Here is an 18977-nt window from a genome sequence, read left to right on the forward strand (position 1 = left end):
CGGGAATGTAATCCTCACAGCACCACTGACCCCATCCAGGTGAGAGAGGGATTTGTGCAGCAAATACGTGATAGCATCCTCCACTCCCACCTTCTCCTTATACGCAAACTGAAGAGGATCCTGGGCGTGCCTGGTTTGTGGCCTCAGATTCTGTATTATCAGCCGCTCCATGGTCTTCATCACGTGCGACATCAAGGCAACAGGTCTGAAGTCATTCAACTCCTTTGGTTGTGGTTTCTTCGGTACCGGGACAATACAGGATGTTTTCCACTGTCTGGGTACTCTTCTCTGCTCCAGGCTCATGTTGAAGATGCGCTGTAGTGGTTCTCCCAGCTCAGTCGCACAGGCCCTCAGTAATCGTGGGGATACTCCATCCGGTCCAGTCGCCTTGCTGGTACAGATCTGGTATTGATTATAGTTTGGCATTTAATACCATCATCCCCTTGAAATTAATCATTAAGCTCCAAGACTTTTGCTTCAATACCTCCTTGTGCAACTGGAACCTTGGTTTCCTCACTAGCAGACCCCAGTCAGTCGGGATTGGCAACATCTCCTCCGCAATCTCTATCAGCACAGGTGTACCACAGGGCTGTGGGCTTAGCCCTCTGCTCTACTCACTTTACACCTTTGATTGTGTGGCTGAGCACAGCTCCAACACCATTTACAAGTTTGCTAATGACACCACTGTTGTGGGCCAGCTGGAGGTGAATCAGCTTATAGCAGGGAGATTGAAAATTCTTTCACTGATCCTGTTACAGTTACTACTCTATAGATTTGCTGAGTATGCCCGCAGGAAAATGAATCTCAGGGTTGTATATGGTGACATATATGTACTTTGATGACAAAATTTACTTTGAACTTTGGAGTACAATTCCAGATCCATTACTTAATGTAATAATGGGTTGGACGCCCTTTTATAAACATTTGCAATCTGGCAGGCTGTAAAAACAAGTGAAACTTTTATCACCTATTTTACATTAAACCCCTCCAAGGTTATTTCATACTAACGTTTCAAATGACTGGCTTAGGTCCCGATCCACGCCACGCAACGTTTTAATTTGTATCCTTAGACCTATATGAGACGTAAAGCGGTAAATTACTGCCCTAACGCTTTCATTGGATGGCTGCCGAATACAATGGAAAAGCTTCAATCCACACGTATTTTTTATATCACGGAAACGTTGGAGTTGGGAATGATATAGTTTTATTTTACTGAACCACTTTCTAATATGTAGAGGCGCCGAATTGTGACCCAATTTTGCACAACTCGGCAGCCAATCACAAGGCACAGGAGCCACTCTCTGTATTCTCCTGGTGGTTGCAGTGTTGGGGCATTAGGACCCACGGGCTACTATTTACTCGCCGTGACTTTACCAGATGACTGCTCAAAGTGCAAGTGTAAACTCGCCAGCACTATTTTTCCCTAATGCGTGTGAATCCAGAGAAAAAAGTCAAAATGAAAGACCCAGTGGGTGGATGCACAGTAAGAAAATGTTTTCTTTTTGTCCAGTCTTCTTGCTAATATATTGGAAGTTGAATAATTTAAATGTTTCGTTATTCTTACGTAAAAAGGTGTGGGGGGGAAAAAACCTTGCTTTCACTTTAGGTTCGCAAATACAATATTAAAACTGTTGAAGTTTTTGCCGAGGTCTTATGACCGTGTGGTGGTTTGTGTAAAACAATTTATACGAATATGTCAGTGCTTTGCGTAAACTGTTTTTAACGTTGTGTGCAGGTATAAAATAATTGAAAATCCAGCATCTGCAGATTTTCTCTTGTTTGTGATAAAATATTAAGTGAGCTTGTCCAGTCCACTTGATTAAATGTTGTATCCAGTAGAAGATTAACTTGAGAGCCGACTGAAGCTAAATTAATAAATTTATTTGGAAGACTTTAGATATCAAACCAGGAAGTGAGAAACCAGCAAATTGTATACCAGTTAGTTTAATATATTTTCTAAGAGGGTTATTGGAATTTAATCTCGGTGAGTCTGTCTTCGACCTTGTATAAACTGAACGAAGGAAGTCCGTATTGATTTATAAAGAGTAGGTCATGTTGATTCATCGAGCCAGCATTTTAAGCAGATTGTAAATATGTTGAGGGTGTGGCTTTGGATGTTCCGTGCATGGAATTCGAGAAGACTTTTATTTAAGATTATTGGAGATTGCTAACAAAAATTCAAAGTAATGGCAAAAACTGCAGCCAGTGACCTGGTCATTTGTAAAGAAGGGGATCAAAGTGGGGTCATGGTAGCTTATATTTAAGCAAGAGTAGGTTAAGGAAGGGGGCAACATTATGGCAGATGAAGTACAACGTGGGAAGTATGAATAAAATCATTTCTGAAAACAAAGATTTACAAACATTAGTAAGGTCATAGAGAATTACAGCACAGAAGCAGGCTCTAGTTCAAGCTGAAACCATTTAAACTGCCTATTCCCATTGTCCTGCACAGAGACAGTACCCCTACCATCCATGTACCTATCCAAACTTCTCTTAAACTTTGAAATCAACCTCACATGCACCACTTATGCTGGCTGCCCATTCCACACTCTCACAACCCTCTGCCTGAAGAAGTTTCCCCTCATGTTCCCTTTAAACTTTTCACCTTTCACCCTTAACCCATGATGCCTGGTTGTAGCCCCACCCATCCTCAGTGGGAAAAAGCCTGCTTGTATTTACCCTATCTATACCCCTCATAATTTTGTATACCTCTATCAAATTTCCTGTCGATCTTCTACATTCTAAGGAATGGAGCCCTAACTATTCAATCTTTCCTTATAAATTCAGGTCCTCCAGACCTGGCAACATCCTTTTAAATTTTCTCTCTACTCTTTCAACCTTATTTACATCCTTCCTATAGGTTTCCTGTAGATTCAACAGTGGCTGGATGGGAGATGCCAGAGAGTAGTGGTGGATAACCATTTGTCAGGTTGGAGGCTGGTGACTAGTGGGATGACTCAGGGATCTGTACTGGGTCCATTGTTGTTTGTCATATACATTAATGATCTGGATGATGGGGTGGTAAATTGGATTAGTAAGTATGCAGATGATACTAAGGTAGTGGCATTGTGGATAATAAAGTAGGTTTTCAAAGCGTGCAGAGAGATTTAGGCCAGTTAGAAGAGTGGGCTGAATGATGGCAGATGGAGTTTAATGCTATTAAGTGTGATGTGCTACATTTTGGTAGGACTAATCAAAATAGGACATACATGGTAAATGGTAGGGCATTGAGGAATGCAGTAGAACAGAGTGATCTAGGAATAATGGTGCATAGTTCCCTGAAGGTGGAATCTCATGTGGATAGGGTGGTGAAGAAAGCTTTTGGTATGTTGGCCTTTATAAATCAGAGCATTGAGTATAGGAGTTGGGATGTAATGTTAAAATTGTACAAGGCATTGGTGAGGCCAAATTTGGAGTATTGTGTACAGTTCTGATCACTGAATTATAGGAAAGATGTCAACAAAATAGAGAGAGTACAGAGAAGATTTACTAGAATGTTACCTGGGTTTCAGCACCTAAGTTACAGAGAAAGGTTAAACAAGTTAGGTCTTTATTCTTTGGAGCGTAGAAGGTTGAGGGGGGACTTGATAGAGGTATTTAAAATTATGAGGGGGATAGATAGAGTTGACATGGATAGGCTTTTTCCATTGAGAGTAGGGGTCATTCAAACAAGAGGACATGAGTTGAGAGTTAGGGGGCAAAAGTTTAGGGGAAACAGGAGGGAGAATTTCTTTACTCAGAGAGTGGTAGCTGTGTGGAACAAGCTTCCAGTAGAAGTGGTAGAGGCAGGTTCGATATTGTCATTTAAAGTAAAATTGGGTAAGTATATGGACAGGAGAGGAATGGAGGGTTATGGACTGAGTGCAGGTCGGTGGGACTAGGTGAGAGTAAGCGTTCGGCATGGACTAGAAGGGCTGAGATGGCCTGTTTCCGTGCTATAATTGTTATATGGTTATATAGGTAGCAGAGCAAAACTGCACACAATACTCCAAATTAGATCTCACCAATGTCTTGTATGTAATGTTTCATCTCCTGTACTCATTACATTGATTTATGAAGACCACTGTGCCAAAGGCTTTCTTTATGACCTGGTCTACCTGTGACACCTCTTTCAATGAATTAATGGATCTGTCTTCCCAGATCCCTTTGCTCTACCACACTCCTCAGTGCCCTCCTGTTGACTGTCTAAGTCCTACCCTGCTTGGTCCTACCAAAGTGCCACACCTTGCACTTATCTGCATTAAATTCTTTCTGCCATTTTTCAGCTCATTTTTTCCATTGAGGATAATCAGAAACTGGCGCAGCAACAAGTTACCAGATGTAGTCTCAAAAAAAATTCATCAGAAACAGCCACCCAAATCCCGTTTCTTAAATTCTTAGAACCTCCTACACAAGACTTCTTTAAAAATTATGGATTGAAGGCTTAAACAAATTGCTGGAGGAACTCAGCAGGTCAGGCAGCATCTAAGGAAAAGAGTAAAGATGTCGGCCGAGGATCCTGATGAACACTCTTGGCCAGAAACATCAACATTTTATTCCTCTCCAACGATGCTGCCTGATCTTCAGAGTTATTTCCAGCATTTTGTGTCTGTTGGTTAAACTATGAAAGCTGGTTCTATCAACTAGAAATATGATTTATTGAAGTGCTTCAAATTGTAGGATAAGTCATCAGTTATCATGGTAGTTTTTTGCACTGATGGGACGGTATTTAAAGAAAACAAAATATCTTGGGTAAAGGAAACTTAATAGTAAAGAAAGGTAACATTTTGAAATGAGAACCAAGCCATTCAGAAATGAAACTGGGTTGCACTTCAAGCAACAGATAATGGAAAAAATTTACTCCCTCCCATAAAGGGTTTTTGTGATGGATTGGTTGAAAACATCAAGAATGACTACTTGCATTTTATTTACCAGACTCTGTACATTGCCAGTAAGGCTGTAAGTCCTAGGAGCAACATTAGACCATTTGGCCCATCAAGTCTTCTGTCTTCTCCCCTTAACCTATGACTCTCTGATTGATCAAGAACCTATCAATCCCCACCTCAGGTATAACAGTAACTTGGCCTGCACAGCCACCTGTGGAAAAGAATTCCACAGATTTAAATTGGATACAATAGGTTATTTTAAGAGACTCCTGGGTAGGTACATGGAGCTTAGAAAAATAGGAGGCTATGGGTAACCTGAGGTAATTTCTAAAGTAAGTACATGTTCACAACAGCATTGTGGGCCAAAGGGCCTGTATTGTGCTGTAGGTTTTCTATTTTTCTAGATTCACCATCCTATGCTCAGGGGTTCCCAGCCTGGTGTCCATTAACCCCTCAGTTAATGGTGAGTCTCCATGGCATAAAAAAATTTGGGAACCCCTGCTCTGATTAACTGAAGATTTTTTCTCATCTCTGTTCTAAAAGGACTTCTCTCAGTTCTGAGACTGTGCCTTCCTGTCCTAGACTCCCCCACTATAGGAAACATCCTCCCCACATACTGTCTAACCAGACTTCAATATGTTTCAATGAGATCCCCCCCCCTCATTCTTCTAAACTCCAGTGTGTACAGGCTGAGAGCCATCAAATGCTCCTCAAACATTAACCATTTTATTCCAGGGGTCATCCTCCTGAACCTCCTCTGGACTCTCTCCAATGCTGGCAACAGATTTCATATTAGTAATGTATGGCGAGGGATTTGCACAAAAGGCGATTAAATGGAGCTGAAGGACAGATTCTTTAATTCAAAAGAGAATTGAGGAGTTCATCATAAACACAGATTCTGCAGATGCTGGAAATCCAAAGCAACACACACAAAATGCTGGAGGAACTCAGCAGGTCAGGCAGCATCTATGGAAATGAATAAATAGTTCTACCCACCTGGCTTCACCCATCACCTTCTAGCTGTCCTCTTACCCCCCCCCCCCCCCCCACCATTTTTATTCTGGCATCTTCCCCTTCCTTTCCGGACCTCAGCCTGGAATGTCAACTGTTTCTTCATTCTCATGGATGCTGACTTATTTATATGTTACTGAGGAGTTGAATCTTCTGTCCTATGTCCCAATCACTATGCAGTAAAAAGATACAATGTTTAAAAAAAAGTGATGTAAATTCAGCATATGATGGGCCTGTTTCTACACTGTACGATTCTAATTCAAATTGCTTTTGTATGCTGCTCATTTTTTTTCAAATGCTAAATAAATATATTAAATGTGTGTCCATTAACTGTTTTGTGATTATTTTCAGTATAATAGAATATATCAGCATATCAAAACGTTTGCCAAACGTGGTGACAATTACTGCAAAGACCTGGTTTATGTCCTTCAGCAGAGGTACAATATGTATAGCCTTTATATTTAACTGCATAAAATCTGTAATGTTACTTTAGAAGAATAATCTATTGTTATGTTTCCAATTTAATTATTGAAAGGAAGCTTTATTCTGCACATCAGTGATCCGCTTTACAGCTAGACAACAGATATCCTTGTAATGTCGATTTAGTTTTTCTTTAATGAGAAATATAATTGCATCAAAGGCAGTAAGATGCAGAACAGAAAATGTAGAATGTAGACCAGTACAGGACATTAAGTTCATGATATGTGCCAACCCTTTAATGCACTCTCAGATTAATCTAGCCCTTCCCTTCATTTTCTTTCATCCCTCTAACAGTCTGTTAAAGGCCAGTGGTGTATCTCCACCATCAAACCTGGTAGTGCTTTTGATGCACTTACCCCTCTGTCTTTTAAAAAAAACTGCCTCTAACATCCCCCCCACCTTTTTACTTTCTTCCCAACACTTCATTGCTATTAATACACCCTCTTATATGAACCATGTCAACCCAGGGAAAAACGACTGTGGGTACCCACTGAATCTATGTCCATACACCTTCTTAACCACGCTGTCAATTTGCATTGCAGCTTTGGGATATCTATGGACATGGACCCCAAGATTCCTCTGTTCCTCTTCTAAATTCAAAGTAAATTTTATTACCAAAGTACATGTATGTCACCATCTACAAGCCCGAGATTCATTTCCCTGCGGGCATACTCAGCAAATCTGTAGAAAATTTAACTCTTAACAGGATCAATGGAAGATCACTCGGAGTGGAGAAGACAACAAAATGTGCAAATGTAAATAAATAACGAGAACATGAGATAGTGTCTTTAAAGACAGATTATTGGTTGTGGGAACACTTCAATGATGGGGCAAGTGGCTGGAGTTAACCACTTGTATCCAAGAGCCTGATGATTGAGGGGCAGCAACTGTTCTTGAACCTGGTGGTGCAAGTCCTGAGGCTCTTGTACCCTCTTCCTGATGGCAGCTGTGAGAAGAGAGCATGACCTGGGTGGTGGGGATCTCTGATGACTGATGCCACTTTCCTGTGACGGTGTTTCATGTAGATGCGCTCAATGGTTGGGAGGGCTCTGCCCATGATGTACTGGGCTGAATCCTATATGTTTTGTAGGATTTTCCATTCAAAGGACTGTGATTGTTTCCATTCCAGTCGATATACTCTCCACCATACATCTATCAAAGTTTATCTCTTGAAACACCAGTAGGATTCATCAGGTATTCCAGTGGATGTTACAAAGAGTACTATGATATTCTTCAATACATGACAGCATAATAATTATGAAGAAGCAAATAGTGATTTAACAGATAGTTAATTAAAACAAGTATTTGTTCTTGCAGAATTGTTTAATGCAATAATATTTTCAGTGCAATATTTAATATTTGTGCTAAATAAAACCGAATAACAATTTCAAAAGTAGAACATGAAGAATGAAAAAGTTTATCTCAGAAAAAGTGGTGAATTTTAAGCCCACAACATCTTCATAGTATGGGTTTAATAATAGAAAGCTATGATATTCTATCTGACCGTTAATACAGCTGCGATTCAGTTTGTCCTGAAATTGAAGGAACTTTTCTGTTAGTGCATGTGAATGGCATATTTTCCTGTGGCTGAAATGCTTTGCCTAGTTAAAAAACTCCTCAATTGGTGACAGGAAGACTTGCCTTTCTCTGGCAACACAAGTCAGGATGTTTGTAAGTATTTTTAAAGTGAAGTTGCTGCAATAGGTGGGGAACTATGCTTCCCTGAAATGTCCTTCCGGTTTTCCTCCACCTGAAATGTTTGTTTTAGTTTAGTTGCAATTCATTTGAAACTTTTGCTATCAATGTTATGTTTTCCAATACTGCGAAGTTAATATCATAAATGATTCTCTTCAGTGTAATTTATGTGGTGAACTGATTGTCAGTTCTCACTGTTCCCAGTTTTATCACTTGTGAAGCAGAGCTTTGACATCAGAGTATCCATGCTATGTCTATTAATGTCAGTAACCTATGATCCACTAGTAATGAATTGGAATAGGAAATCTGTCTCCAAGTCCTTCCGTCTGCTCAGGGAAGTGATAAATTTCCGATGCTGCGAGGGCCATCGTTTCTGACGATTGTACAATGAGTTAACCCACAGTGTGCCATGAGCTTTCGTCTTTGGGGTTTTGCATGAGTGAGCTTGGGACATGGAAGGTGGCACAGCAGTGGAGTGGGTAGCACAGCACTTCACAGTACCTGCGAGCCAGATTCAGTTCCCGCTGTTGCCTGTGAGCATGTGAGTTTCCTCCGGGTGCTCTGGTTTCCTCCCACAGTCCAAAAACGTACCGCTTGGTAGGATAATTGTTCATTGTAAATTGTCCCGTGATGAGGCTCGGATTAAATCAGGGGATTGCTGGGTGATGCAACTCGAAGGGCAGGAAGGGCCTACTCTGCACCGTATGTCAAAATTGTGAACTGAAACACCACAAAATGACCTGAAATTAGATTGTTTGTTTATTTATTTAGATACAGTATGGAATAGGTACTTCCTATACAACCCTCCGATTTACAATGACTATTTAACCAAACAACCAGTACATCTTTGGACTGTGTTGCGGTCATGTGGGAGAGTGTACAAACTCCTTACAGGCAGTGGCGGGATTTGAACCCAGGTCACTGGTACTGTAAACCGTTGTGCTAACCACTATGCTACTGCACTGCTCTCTGGTTACTTTTTAAAGTTTCATGGTAAATGAAGCTTTGGTGTTGTATTATGAAACCTAGGTTATGCACAACTGATTTTATTTAATGTCTTAATGGACATTGAAGGAGGAAATGGAGGATGATTATCGGATGATTCTGGAGTGAATATTCAAAGATTGATAAACCCCAGAAGATAACATTGATAACTAAAATTGAAACATGCAGACGGATTCCAATGGAACTCTTCTGATAAAGGGGAACTACTCTGATCTTAGCTAAAGGTTCTCAGTCAACAAATTGGTGAGACCTAACTTGGAGTATTGTGTGAAGTCTTTGTCACCTACCTACAGGAAAGATGTAAATCAGGTCGAAAGAGTACAGAGAAAATTTACAAGGATTTTGCTGCGTCTGGAGGACCTGAGTTATAAGGAAATACTGAATAGGTTAGGACTGTATTCTTTGGAACAGAGAAGATTGAGAGCAGATTTGATAGAGGTATACAAAATTATGAGGAGTATAGATAGGGTAAGTGCAAGCAGGCTTTTTTCATTGAGGTTGGTCGGGATAACAACAGGTTAAGGGTGAAATGTGTAAGAGGAACATGAGGGGAAACTTCATTCAGAGGGTCATGAGAGTGTGGAATGAGCTGCCAGCATAAGTGGTGCATGCAAGCTCGATTTCAACGTAAAAGAAAAGTTTGGATTGATACATTGATGGTAGAAGTAGGGAGGGCTGTGGTCCTGGTACAGGTTGAGACTAGATGGGTCAAATGGCCTATTTGTTTCTCTGATGTACTTTTCTATGACTCTAATATTGCCTCATTCTATTGCCAGCATCATTAATGAATGAGACTGCATATTTGATCTTGCTGAGGAGAAAATTCTTCAATCTGGCACCAATTTGACTTAGAATTTTGTTCTGTTTGTCCACACGTAGTCGGTGTGGGCAAGTAGAATATGGACCAAATGGGACAACCTTGGATGGGCATCTTAGTTGTCATGGACCAGTTGGGCCGAAAGGTTTGTTTCTGTGCCAGGACTCCAGTACAAGCTAGTATTAAAATAATAGTTATCAACATTGAAGCAGAAATTTGAGAATTCTCATTCCAATGCTGGGCAGAGAGCTTTTTCTCTGGATCAGTCAAGATCAAAATCTGCGAAGCTATCTGCCAAGTATGGCCATGACTATTTTCCTGTCAGAGCAACAAGAGACCAGCATATCAGAATCGGGTTTAATATCACTAACATATGTTGTGAAATTTCTTATGCATCAGCAGTACATTGCAATACATAATAACATCTGTAAAATTACAGTAGGGAATTTTTGTATGAAGTTTGATTAAATTAGTACAAAAAAAGAAAAATGTAGTGAGGTCATATTCATGGTTCAATGTCAAAGGATACTTGGGAGAATTGATTAGGAATATTTCTCTCTAGTAATGGCAATTTAGAATGTAGAGGGAAACTTCCTAAAGTGTACAGGATGCCCAGACCTGAGTAACTCTGAGCCACATTGTCAAAGTTAATTCATTCCACAGGGTTGTAATATTTGCATAATCTTCAGCAGACTCTTGTTAAGATCTGCTAGCTTTGGGTAGCATTCAATTGCCGGATTGGAAGATTGTGCACTATTATTAATTTTAAAAGCAATTCAAGGAAGAGAAGACTTACAACTTTTTGGAACTTAAATACATATCCCCACAGTTTGCCTGTAAAATGGAGAATGAGTTTCAGTAATGTAACTGGAATGGTGTGAAGATCTTCACCAGCTATGAGGACTAGTCCTCTTCGAGGGAGCAGAGGTGAGCAATCTCATCTCTGACTGTCTATCCTGAGCCCAACATATCGATGTATTTACAAAGAAGGCATGACAGTGGCTATATTTTTTTTATTTGAGGAGATTTGGTATGTCACCAAAGACACTCGCAAATTTTTACAGCTGTACTGTGGGGAGCATTCTAACTGGCTGTACCACTGTCTGGTATGGAGGGGCTACTGCACAGGACCGAAAAAAGCTGCAGAAAGTTGTGAAATCTGTCAGCTCCATCATGGGCACCAGCCTCCGTAGCATCCAGGGCATCTTTAAGGGGAGATGCTTCAAAAAGGTGCCGTCCATCAGCAAGGACTCCCCACTCACCCAGGACTTGCCCTTTTCTCATTGTTACTGTTGGGAAGGCGGTGCAGGAGCCTGAAGGCACACACTCAAGGATTCAGGAACAGTTTTTTCTGCCATCGGTTTTCTGAATGGACATTGAACCCATGAACACTACCTCACTACTTTTTTGGGACCAGGTATTTATGTACAGTTTATTATTATTCTGTATTTCATTGTACATAACACATAACAACAAACGACGTATGCTGGTGATACTAAACCTGATTCTGATTCAGCTAGGTTACTGAACTGTTCATGTTGTACTGCTACAACAATCAATCTACTAGTAAGAACTTGTAAGAAGGTTCTTCTCCCACACAAATAACAGCCTGTATGAGTTTGCCTAATCACCTCCTTCCAACTTGCACTCCTTAAAGGCTCTGAACATCAGGAGGATCCCTGTCATGAATCATCCTTCGGTTATAAGTCTTTCAGTTACTTAGTGAACTGACAAGTTCTCATGAACAAAAAGTCTGTCTTAAAGTCAATTGCATTCCTGTGTTTTCTGTTCAGGGACCCACCCTTTGCCCAGGAGATACTCTTTAGAGTCAGCTACTGCTCTTAGTTGGGAGTTGACAATCTGCAATAGCATTTTGTTGGTGACCCTGACCTTGTTAAATTCAAGCTTATTATCATAGACATACTGCATATACACAGAGTCTAACCATGCAGGCTACGCTTGTTTCTTGTTGCTGCCATCGGGAAGGAGGTACAGGGACCTAAACCTCGACAATTAACCTTTTCAAAATTAGCCTTTTGCAGCAGATGCACAGTACGTTGTAAGACAAGGACAAACACAAGTTAACATAATCTTTAAAATTAACATAAATTCTCACTGCTGTCATCAGGAAGGTGGTACAGGAGTCTCAGGATTCGCACCACCAGTTTCAGGAACAGTTATTACCGCTCAACCATCAGGCTCTTGAGCCAGAGGGGATAACTTCACTCAACTTCATTTGCCCGTCATTGAAATGTTCCTATGGACTCACCTTCAAGAATTCTTCATCTCAAGTTCTCCATATTTATTATTATTATTTATTTCTTTTTGTACTTCCACAGTTTGTGGACTTCAGTACACTGCTTGAATGTTCAAGTTGAGCGGTCTTCCATTGATTCGATTGTGGTTATTATTCTGTTATAGATTTATTGAATATCCCCGCAAGAAAATGAATCTCAGGATTGTATATGGTGTCATTATATGTACTTTAATAATAAAATTTACTTTACTTTGAACATAAGTTTCACATGTGCAAAATAAACATAACAGTACTAGTGCAAAATTGAGAGGGAGAGATGAAAAATATAGTTCGAGGTAATGTTGAAGATTTTCAGATTGGTTGAAAAACTTGACGGCAGTGTGGAAGGAGTCACTGCTGAACTTTGAGGTGTGGGTCTTTACGCTCCTGCATCACCGAACTGACGGCAGCATCAGGAGGAGGGCGTGGCCCGACGGCAGGGGTGCACGATGACGATCAGCTCTTGTAGTTGTCCTTGAGTGTGGGGAGATGGAACTGACTGAGCTCACCAGTTTCAGTAGCAAGGCAGCACCACTACTTCCTTAGATTCAGCATGACATCTAAAACTTCTATAGATGTGTGGTGGAGAGTGTATTGACTGGCTGCGTCACAGCCTGGTATGGAAACACCAATGCCCTTGAACGGAAAATCTACAAAAAGTAGTGGATAAGGCCCAGTTCATCACTGGTAATACCCTCCCCACCATACAGTATATCTAAACAGAGTGTTATTGCAGGAAAGCAACGTCCGTCATCAGGGACCACTACCAGGTATATGAATAGTATCACGATTCTTGCTGCTGCTATCAGGAATGAAGATACAGTGTTCAGCATGGACTAGAAGGGCAGAGATGGCCTGTTTCCGTGCTGTAATTGTTATTTAGGAGCCTCAGGAACCACACCACCAGGTTCAGGATCAGGAACAATTACTGCTCTTCAATCATCAGGCTCTTGAACCAGAGTAGATAACTTCACTTACCCCATTACTGAAATGGTTCCCACAACCTATGGACTCACTACCAAGGGCTCTTTATCTCATGTTCTTGATATTTATTGGGTTTTTTTCCTTGTCTATTTGCACATCAGTTGTTTGTCCATCCTGTTGGGAGCAGTCTTCCATTGATTCTATTGTGTATATTGGATTTACTGAGTATGCCCACAGAAGGTGAATCTCAGGGTTGTATATGGTGACATACGTACTTTAATAATCCATTTTCTTTGAACTTTGGTTGGAACTATGTGATGGGCACAGTACAGGCCCACTGAGATGTTACCAGGCTAAGTGAAAGGCAACATAACAGCTTTTAAACACCACCTATGAACTATGGAATTCTTGATAATTAATTCAGTAAAGGGAAGGATGGTGAGTATAACATAGTGCTTGTGTATCTGTATAAACTTATTGAGAATTTGTTCCCTTTCGAGAATGTGGCACATTTCTTGAATCGGTAACAAGATGACTTTTAGAATGGCCTTCGTGTTTTTGTTGGATAATTGTCTCTTTCTAGATTCTCCTCCCTCTCCTAAGTTAACTCCTCCACTTGCTGTGCTGGACTCTGTACAGTGTGTAATTACGCAAAGAGAAATTAATGATAGCTTTTCTCGATACGTGCAGAGTACAAATATCGGGCTTGTAATGTAATTAAGATACGGATGGATGATCCTGTCAGATGTGACAGTTTTAATAATCTCAACAACTAACTGGAGGCACAAGATTTCTGTGGCTGCTGACTCCACCCACCCTCGCAGTCACCTATTCCCCAAATTCCCATCAGGAAGATTTTTTTTAAAAGTCCGTCACCATCAGGATTACAGGCTTCTTTCCTGTAGCTAACCAGCTTCTCAACAAAACTCAGTCAGGTGTAATATTCTAACTGGTTTGCTGTAAAATGGTCTTTCCTGTTCTTCTTGTTCTGTTGATAAATATTGAGTCCAATCATATGTTAAAAGTAAATTTTATTATCAAAGTATACAAATGTCATCAAATACATTTTCCTGTGGGCATACTCAATAGATCTATAGAATAGAAACTATAACAGAATCAATGAAAGAGCAACCAGAACGCAGATAGCAACAAACTGGAAATGCAAATATAAATAAATAGCAATAAATAACAAGAACATGAAATAGTGAGATAGTCCTTAAAGTGAGATCATTGGTTGTAGGGACAAGTGAGTGTAGCTATCCCCTTTTGTTCAAGAACCTGATGGTTGAGGGGTGGTAACTTTTCTGGGACCTTGTATTGCAAGTCCTGAGGCTTTCTACCTGCTGGCAGCAGTGAGAAAAGAGCCTGGCCTGGGTGATGGGGTTCTCTGCTGATGGATGCTGCTTTCCTACAGCTGTGTTTCATGGTTGGGAGGGCTTTTCCCGTGATATACTGGGCCAAATCACTACCTTTTACAAGATTTTCCGTTCAAAGGCATATGTGCTCATTTCTGTGTTCGATTATTGAAGTTTGCACATGTGACCATTCTGCTAATTGTTGATTGCTCATGGCTGTTAGTACTATTGACTCAAGAAGAAGGGTGGGAGGCAGCAGAAAGGAAACCAGAGACCTGTTAGCCTGATATCAGTGGCTGGAAAGTTATTGGAATCGATTGTTAGGGATGAGATTATGGAATACCTGGAGGCACATGATATGATAGGCCAAAGCCAGCATGGTTTCCTGAAAGGGAAATCCTGCCTGACTAACCTACTGCAGTTTTTGGAGGAATTTACAAGCAGGGTAGACAAAGGAGATGCAGTAGACGTGGTGTACTTGGATTTTCAGAGGCCTTTGACAAGGTGCCACACATGAGGCTCCTTAGCAAGATAAGAGCCAATGGAATTACAGGGAGGTTACGAGCATGGGTGGAGCATTGCTAGTCGGCAGAAAACAGAGAGTGGGAATAAACGGATCCTATTCTGGCTGGTTGCTGGTTACCAGTGGAGTTCCACAGGGGTCGATGTTGGGACCACTGTTTTTTTACAATGTACGTCAGTGATTTGGTCTATGGTATTAATGGCTTTGTGGCTAAATTTGCCGATGATACAAAGATAGGTGGAGGAGCAGGTAGTGTTGAGGAAACAGAGCCTGCAGAGAGACTTAGTTTAAGGGAAAGGGCAAAGAAGTGGCAAATAAAAAAGTGTTATAAAATGTATGGTAATGCATTTTGGTGGAAGAAATAAGTGGGCAGACCATTATTTAGATGGGGAGAGAATTCAAATTGCAGAGATGCAAAGGGACTTGGGAGTCCATGTGCAAGATACCCTAAAGGTTAACCTCCAGGTTGAGTCGGTTGTGAAGAAGGCGAATGCAATGTTGGCATTCATTTCTAGATGTATAGAATATAAGAGCAGGGATGTGATGTTGAGGCTCTATAAGGCACTCGTGGGACCACACTTGGAGTATTGTGTGTAGTTTCAGGCTCCTTATTTTAGAAAGCATATACTGACATTGGAGAGGGTTCAGAGAAGATTCACAGGAATGATTCCTTAGGGTTACCTTATGAGGAACATCTGGCAGCTCTTGGGCTGTATTCCCTGGAGTTCAGGAGAACGAGGGGGGATCTCATAGAAACATTCCGAATGTTAAAAGGCCTGAACAGATTAGATATGGCGAAGTTATTTCCCATGGTAGGGGATTCCGGTACAAGAGGGCATGACTTCAAAATTGAAGGACGTCCATTTAGAACTGAGATGCGGAGAAATTACTTTAGACAGAGGGTGGTAAATCTGTGGAATTTGTTGCCATGGTGGCTGTGGAGGCCAAGTCATTGGGTGTATTTAAGACAGAGATAGGTTCTTGATTAGCCAGGGCATCAAAGGGTATGGGGAGAAAGCAGGGGAGTGGGAATGACTGGAAGAATTGGATCAGCCCATGATTGAATGGTGGAGCAGACTTGATGGGCCGAATGGCCTACTTCTGCTCCTATATCTTATGGTCTTATGGTGAATTGTTGGTTGCTATTGTGTTGTCTGTCATGGTGTTTCCTGTGTTTTATGTTCAACGTCAAACCACAATCAATTCTGGTATATTCCACATACTGGCAATAAAGTAATTCTGATTCATCCTATAAGGTATTGTTTCGAAGCAAAATCAAACAATTGCGCAGCATTAAAAACTGAATAGTGTGTATCAAAACCATGTGTTGGTCTTAAAAATAAAAGGCAGGATTAGCTTGCAGTGACATTTATTAACCATTTTGACCTGCCCTAAATCACATTATAGCTTCTTGTGTCTGTTTCAGGATTGAACTGGAAAAGATGTATGCCAAGGGTCTCAACAGGCTAGCTAACAAAGTTACAAAAGCATCCAAAGACATAATTAAAAAGTAAGAAATTTATTTGAAACTTAAAGCTTAATTTTTACAAAAATATCAACTAGAAGCTGTTTTCTCTGTTTGCTTCTTGCATCTGCCCCTCCCCTCTTTCACTAAAATGCTTGACTTTTACCTTAACTTTCAGTTTTTAGCCCCCCCCCCCACCCCTTGATTTCTTTAATAGCCAAAAATCTATCCATCTTCTTAGATAAGCTAAGTAATTGTGTCTCTATAGCTCTCCTGGATAGAGAATTCCAAAGATTCGGTATTCACTATGTGAAGAAATTTCTCCCAATCTCAACCAGAATTCCCTCTAAATTTATTACAATCAAAATAACAGCTTATCACCACCATCAGGGAGGAGGCACAGCTCAATGATTCAGAAACAGCCTCTTCCTCTCTGCCATCAGATTTCTGAATGGACATTGAACCCATGAACATTACTTCACTACTTTTTTATTGTCTATTTTTGCACTACTTGTTTAACTTAACTATTTAATATTTATTTACTGTAATTTATGTTTTTTCCTATTATTATGTGTTGTCCTGCTGCAGCAAAGACAACAAATTTCATGACATATCCCGGTGAAAATAAATCTGATTCTGATTTGAATGAAATTATTGCTTAATTCTAGTTTGTGTACTGAAAGATTGTCCCATGCCTGGTATTGAAATTGTAACTAAGAAATCTGTTTTTTTTTTTGGCTAAAGTTTCTTTCTGTAAAGTGTCAGGTTTGAGTTGGAAATCACAAGAACTCCAGATGCTGGTAACTGCAATTCAAAACAGAAAATGCTGGCAACTGTCAGCTGGCACTGTGTGGAATGAGAGAGTTATTGTTTCAGGTCAAAGATCCTTCATCAAAATTGGGAAAACAAGTTGGATTGGGTGTACAGAAAAGCTGGGATTGTGTTGAGAGATGGTTAGGATAATGGGAATACCTATGATTTTCTGAGGCCGTGATCGGCCAGAAACAAAGGGTATCAGATTGATTGATGGCTTGTCGTGCCACTTTTCCTATACTGCATCGACAACTGCATTGGTGCTGCTTCCTGCACCCATTTCAAGCTCGTCGACTTCATCAACTTTGCCTCCAACTTCCACCCTGCCCTCAAATTTACCTGGTCCATTTCCAACACATCCCTCTCCTTTCTTGATCTCTCTGTCCCTGGAGACAGCTTATCTACTACGTCTATTATAAACTCACAGACTGTCACAGCTACCTGGACTATATACCACTTCCTACACTGTTACTTGTAAAAATGCCATCCCCTTCTCTCAATTCCTCCGGCTCTGGCATATCTGCTCTCAGGTTGAGGCTTTTCATTCCAGAATGAAGGAGATGTCCTCCTTTTACCCTTCTTCCACCATCGATGCTGCCCTCAACCGCAGCTCTTCCATTTCATGCACATCTGCCCTGGCACCATTCTCCCACCACCCCAACAGGGATGGGGTTCCTCTTGTTCAAAGGTACAATTTAATGTCAGAGAAATGTATACAGTATACATCCTAAAAACAGAGGAACCACCCACAGAAACAGAACGACAGTTAAATGTTAGAACCCCAGCTCCCCCCTCCCACGCATAAGTGGCAGCGAGCAACAACCCCCCCTCCTCCCACCGTCAAAACAAAAGCAATGGCACCATCGAGCACTCAAGCGTGAGCAAAGACACAGACTTGCAGCGACCCCAAAGACTTCGTATTTCCCCCGGTATTTGACAGACTGCAGGTTGTCTCTCTCCCTAATAAGGGAGGAAGAGGTGTCTCCATTTTCCCAGCGAATGGGGAGACATAACAAACAACTCGCTGGTTTACGATGTTAAAAGCTTGTTACGTTGCTTCTTTTTTTTTTTTGAGCTCTGTGCCTGAAGATCGCAAAGATCCCGGGTCTCCAGGCACACAGCTGTAGATATTTCGACTCCCCTGATGACACACGGGTCTCCTGTCGTGACACTGACTCTCGATCCGCCCGTCTGCAGAGCCGGACTCTTAGGCCGAGCCTTTGGCACGTCGAACAACGGCCAGTTATGGACCCCCGAGAGCGGGTCCCAATCCCGCAAACAACCGTAGTCGGTGTGTAACTCCAGGTCAGGGTCTTCAAAAGAACCCTGAAAGGGAAAAACAGAGATATTAAAGATCGAAATAGAGCTGTTTCTGAAAATGCAAGCAAAGGAGTCACCATTGACGCTCCTAACCTCCACCTTCTTTTCATCAGCTACCACAAAATGAGTCTCTGCATCCAGCACATAATTCCATAATTCTCCAAAACATCCACCACCTCCAACAGAATCCCACTACCAAACACATCCCCCCCCCCCACTTTCTGCTTTCCACAGGGATCACTCCCTATGCGACTCCCTTGTCCATTCGTGCCTCCCCACTGATCTCCCTCCTGGCATTTATCCTTGCAAACACAACAAGAGCTGCACCTGTCCCTACACCACCTCCCTCAATACCATTCAGGGCCCCAAACAGTCCTTCCAGCTGAGGTGACACATCGCCTGTGAGTC

At 41.3% G+C, this 18977-nt stretch overlaps 1 protein-coding gene across 2 annotated transcripts in view; it reads left to right on the forward strand.

Moving 5' to 3' along the window:
* Positions 1 to 1349: 1349 nt before the first annotated feature.
* nostrin (nitric oxide synthase trafficking) overlaps positions 1350 to 18977 on the forward strand; it is a 51732-nt gene continuing 34104 nt past the window's right edge. The window contains exons 1-3 of one of the 2 annotated variants that reach the window (XM_073047478.1): positions 1350 to 1483; positions 6228 to 6313; positions 16398 to 16481. In XM_073047478.1, coding sequence (XP_072903579.1) covers positions 1427 to 1483; positions 6228 to 6313; positions 16398 to 16481 — 227 coding nt within the window. In that variant the 5' untranslated portion in view covers positions 1350 to 1426. The remainder of the gene's footprint in view (positions 1484 to 6227; positions 6314 to 16397; positions 16482 to 18977) is intronic. The other variant, XM_073047479.1, reaches the window with a different exon arrangement.

The sequence above is a fragment of the Hemitrygon akajei genome, chromosome 5 (genome assembly GCF_048418815.1).
Source record: "Hemitrygon akajei chromosome 5, sHemAka1.3, whole genome shotgun sequence".
Classification (NCBI taxonomy): domain Eukaryota; kingdom Metazoa; phylum Chordata; class Chondrichthyes; order Myliobatiformes; family Dasyatidae; genus Hemitrygon; species Hemitrygon akajei.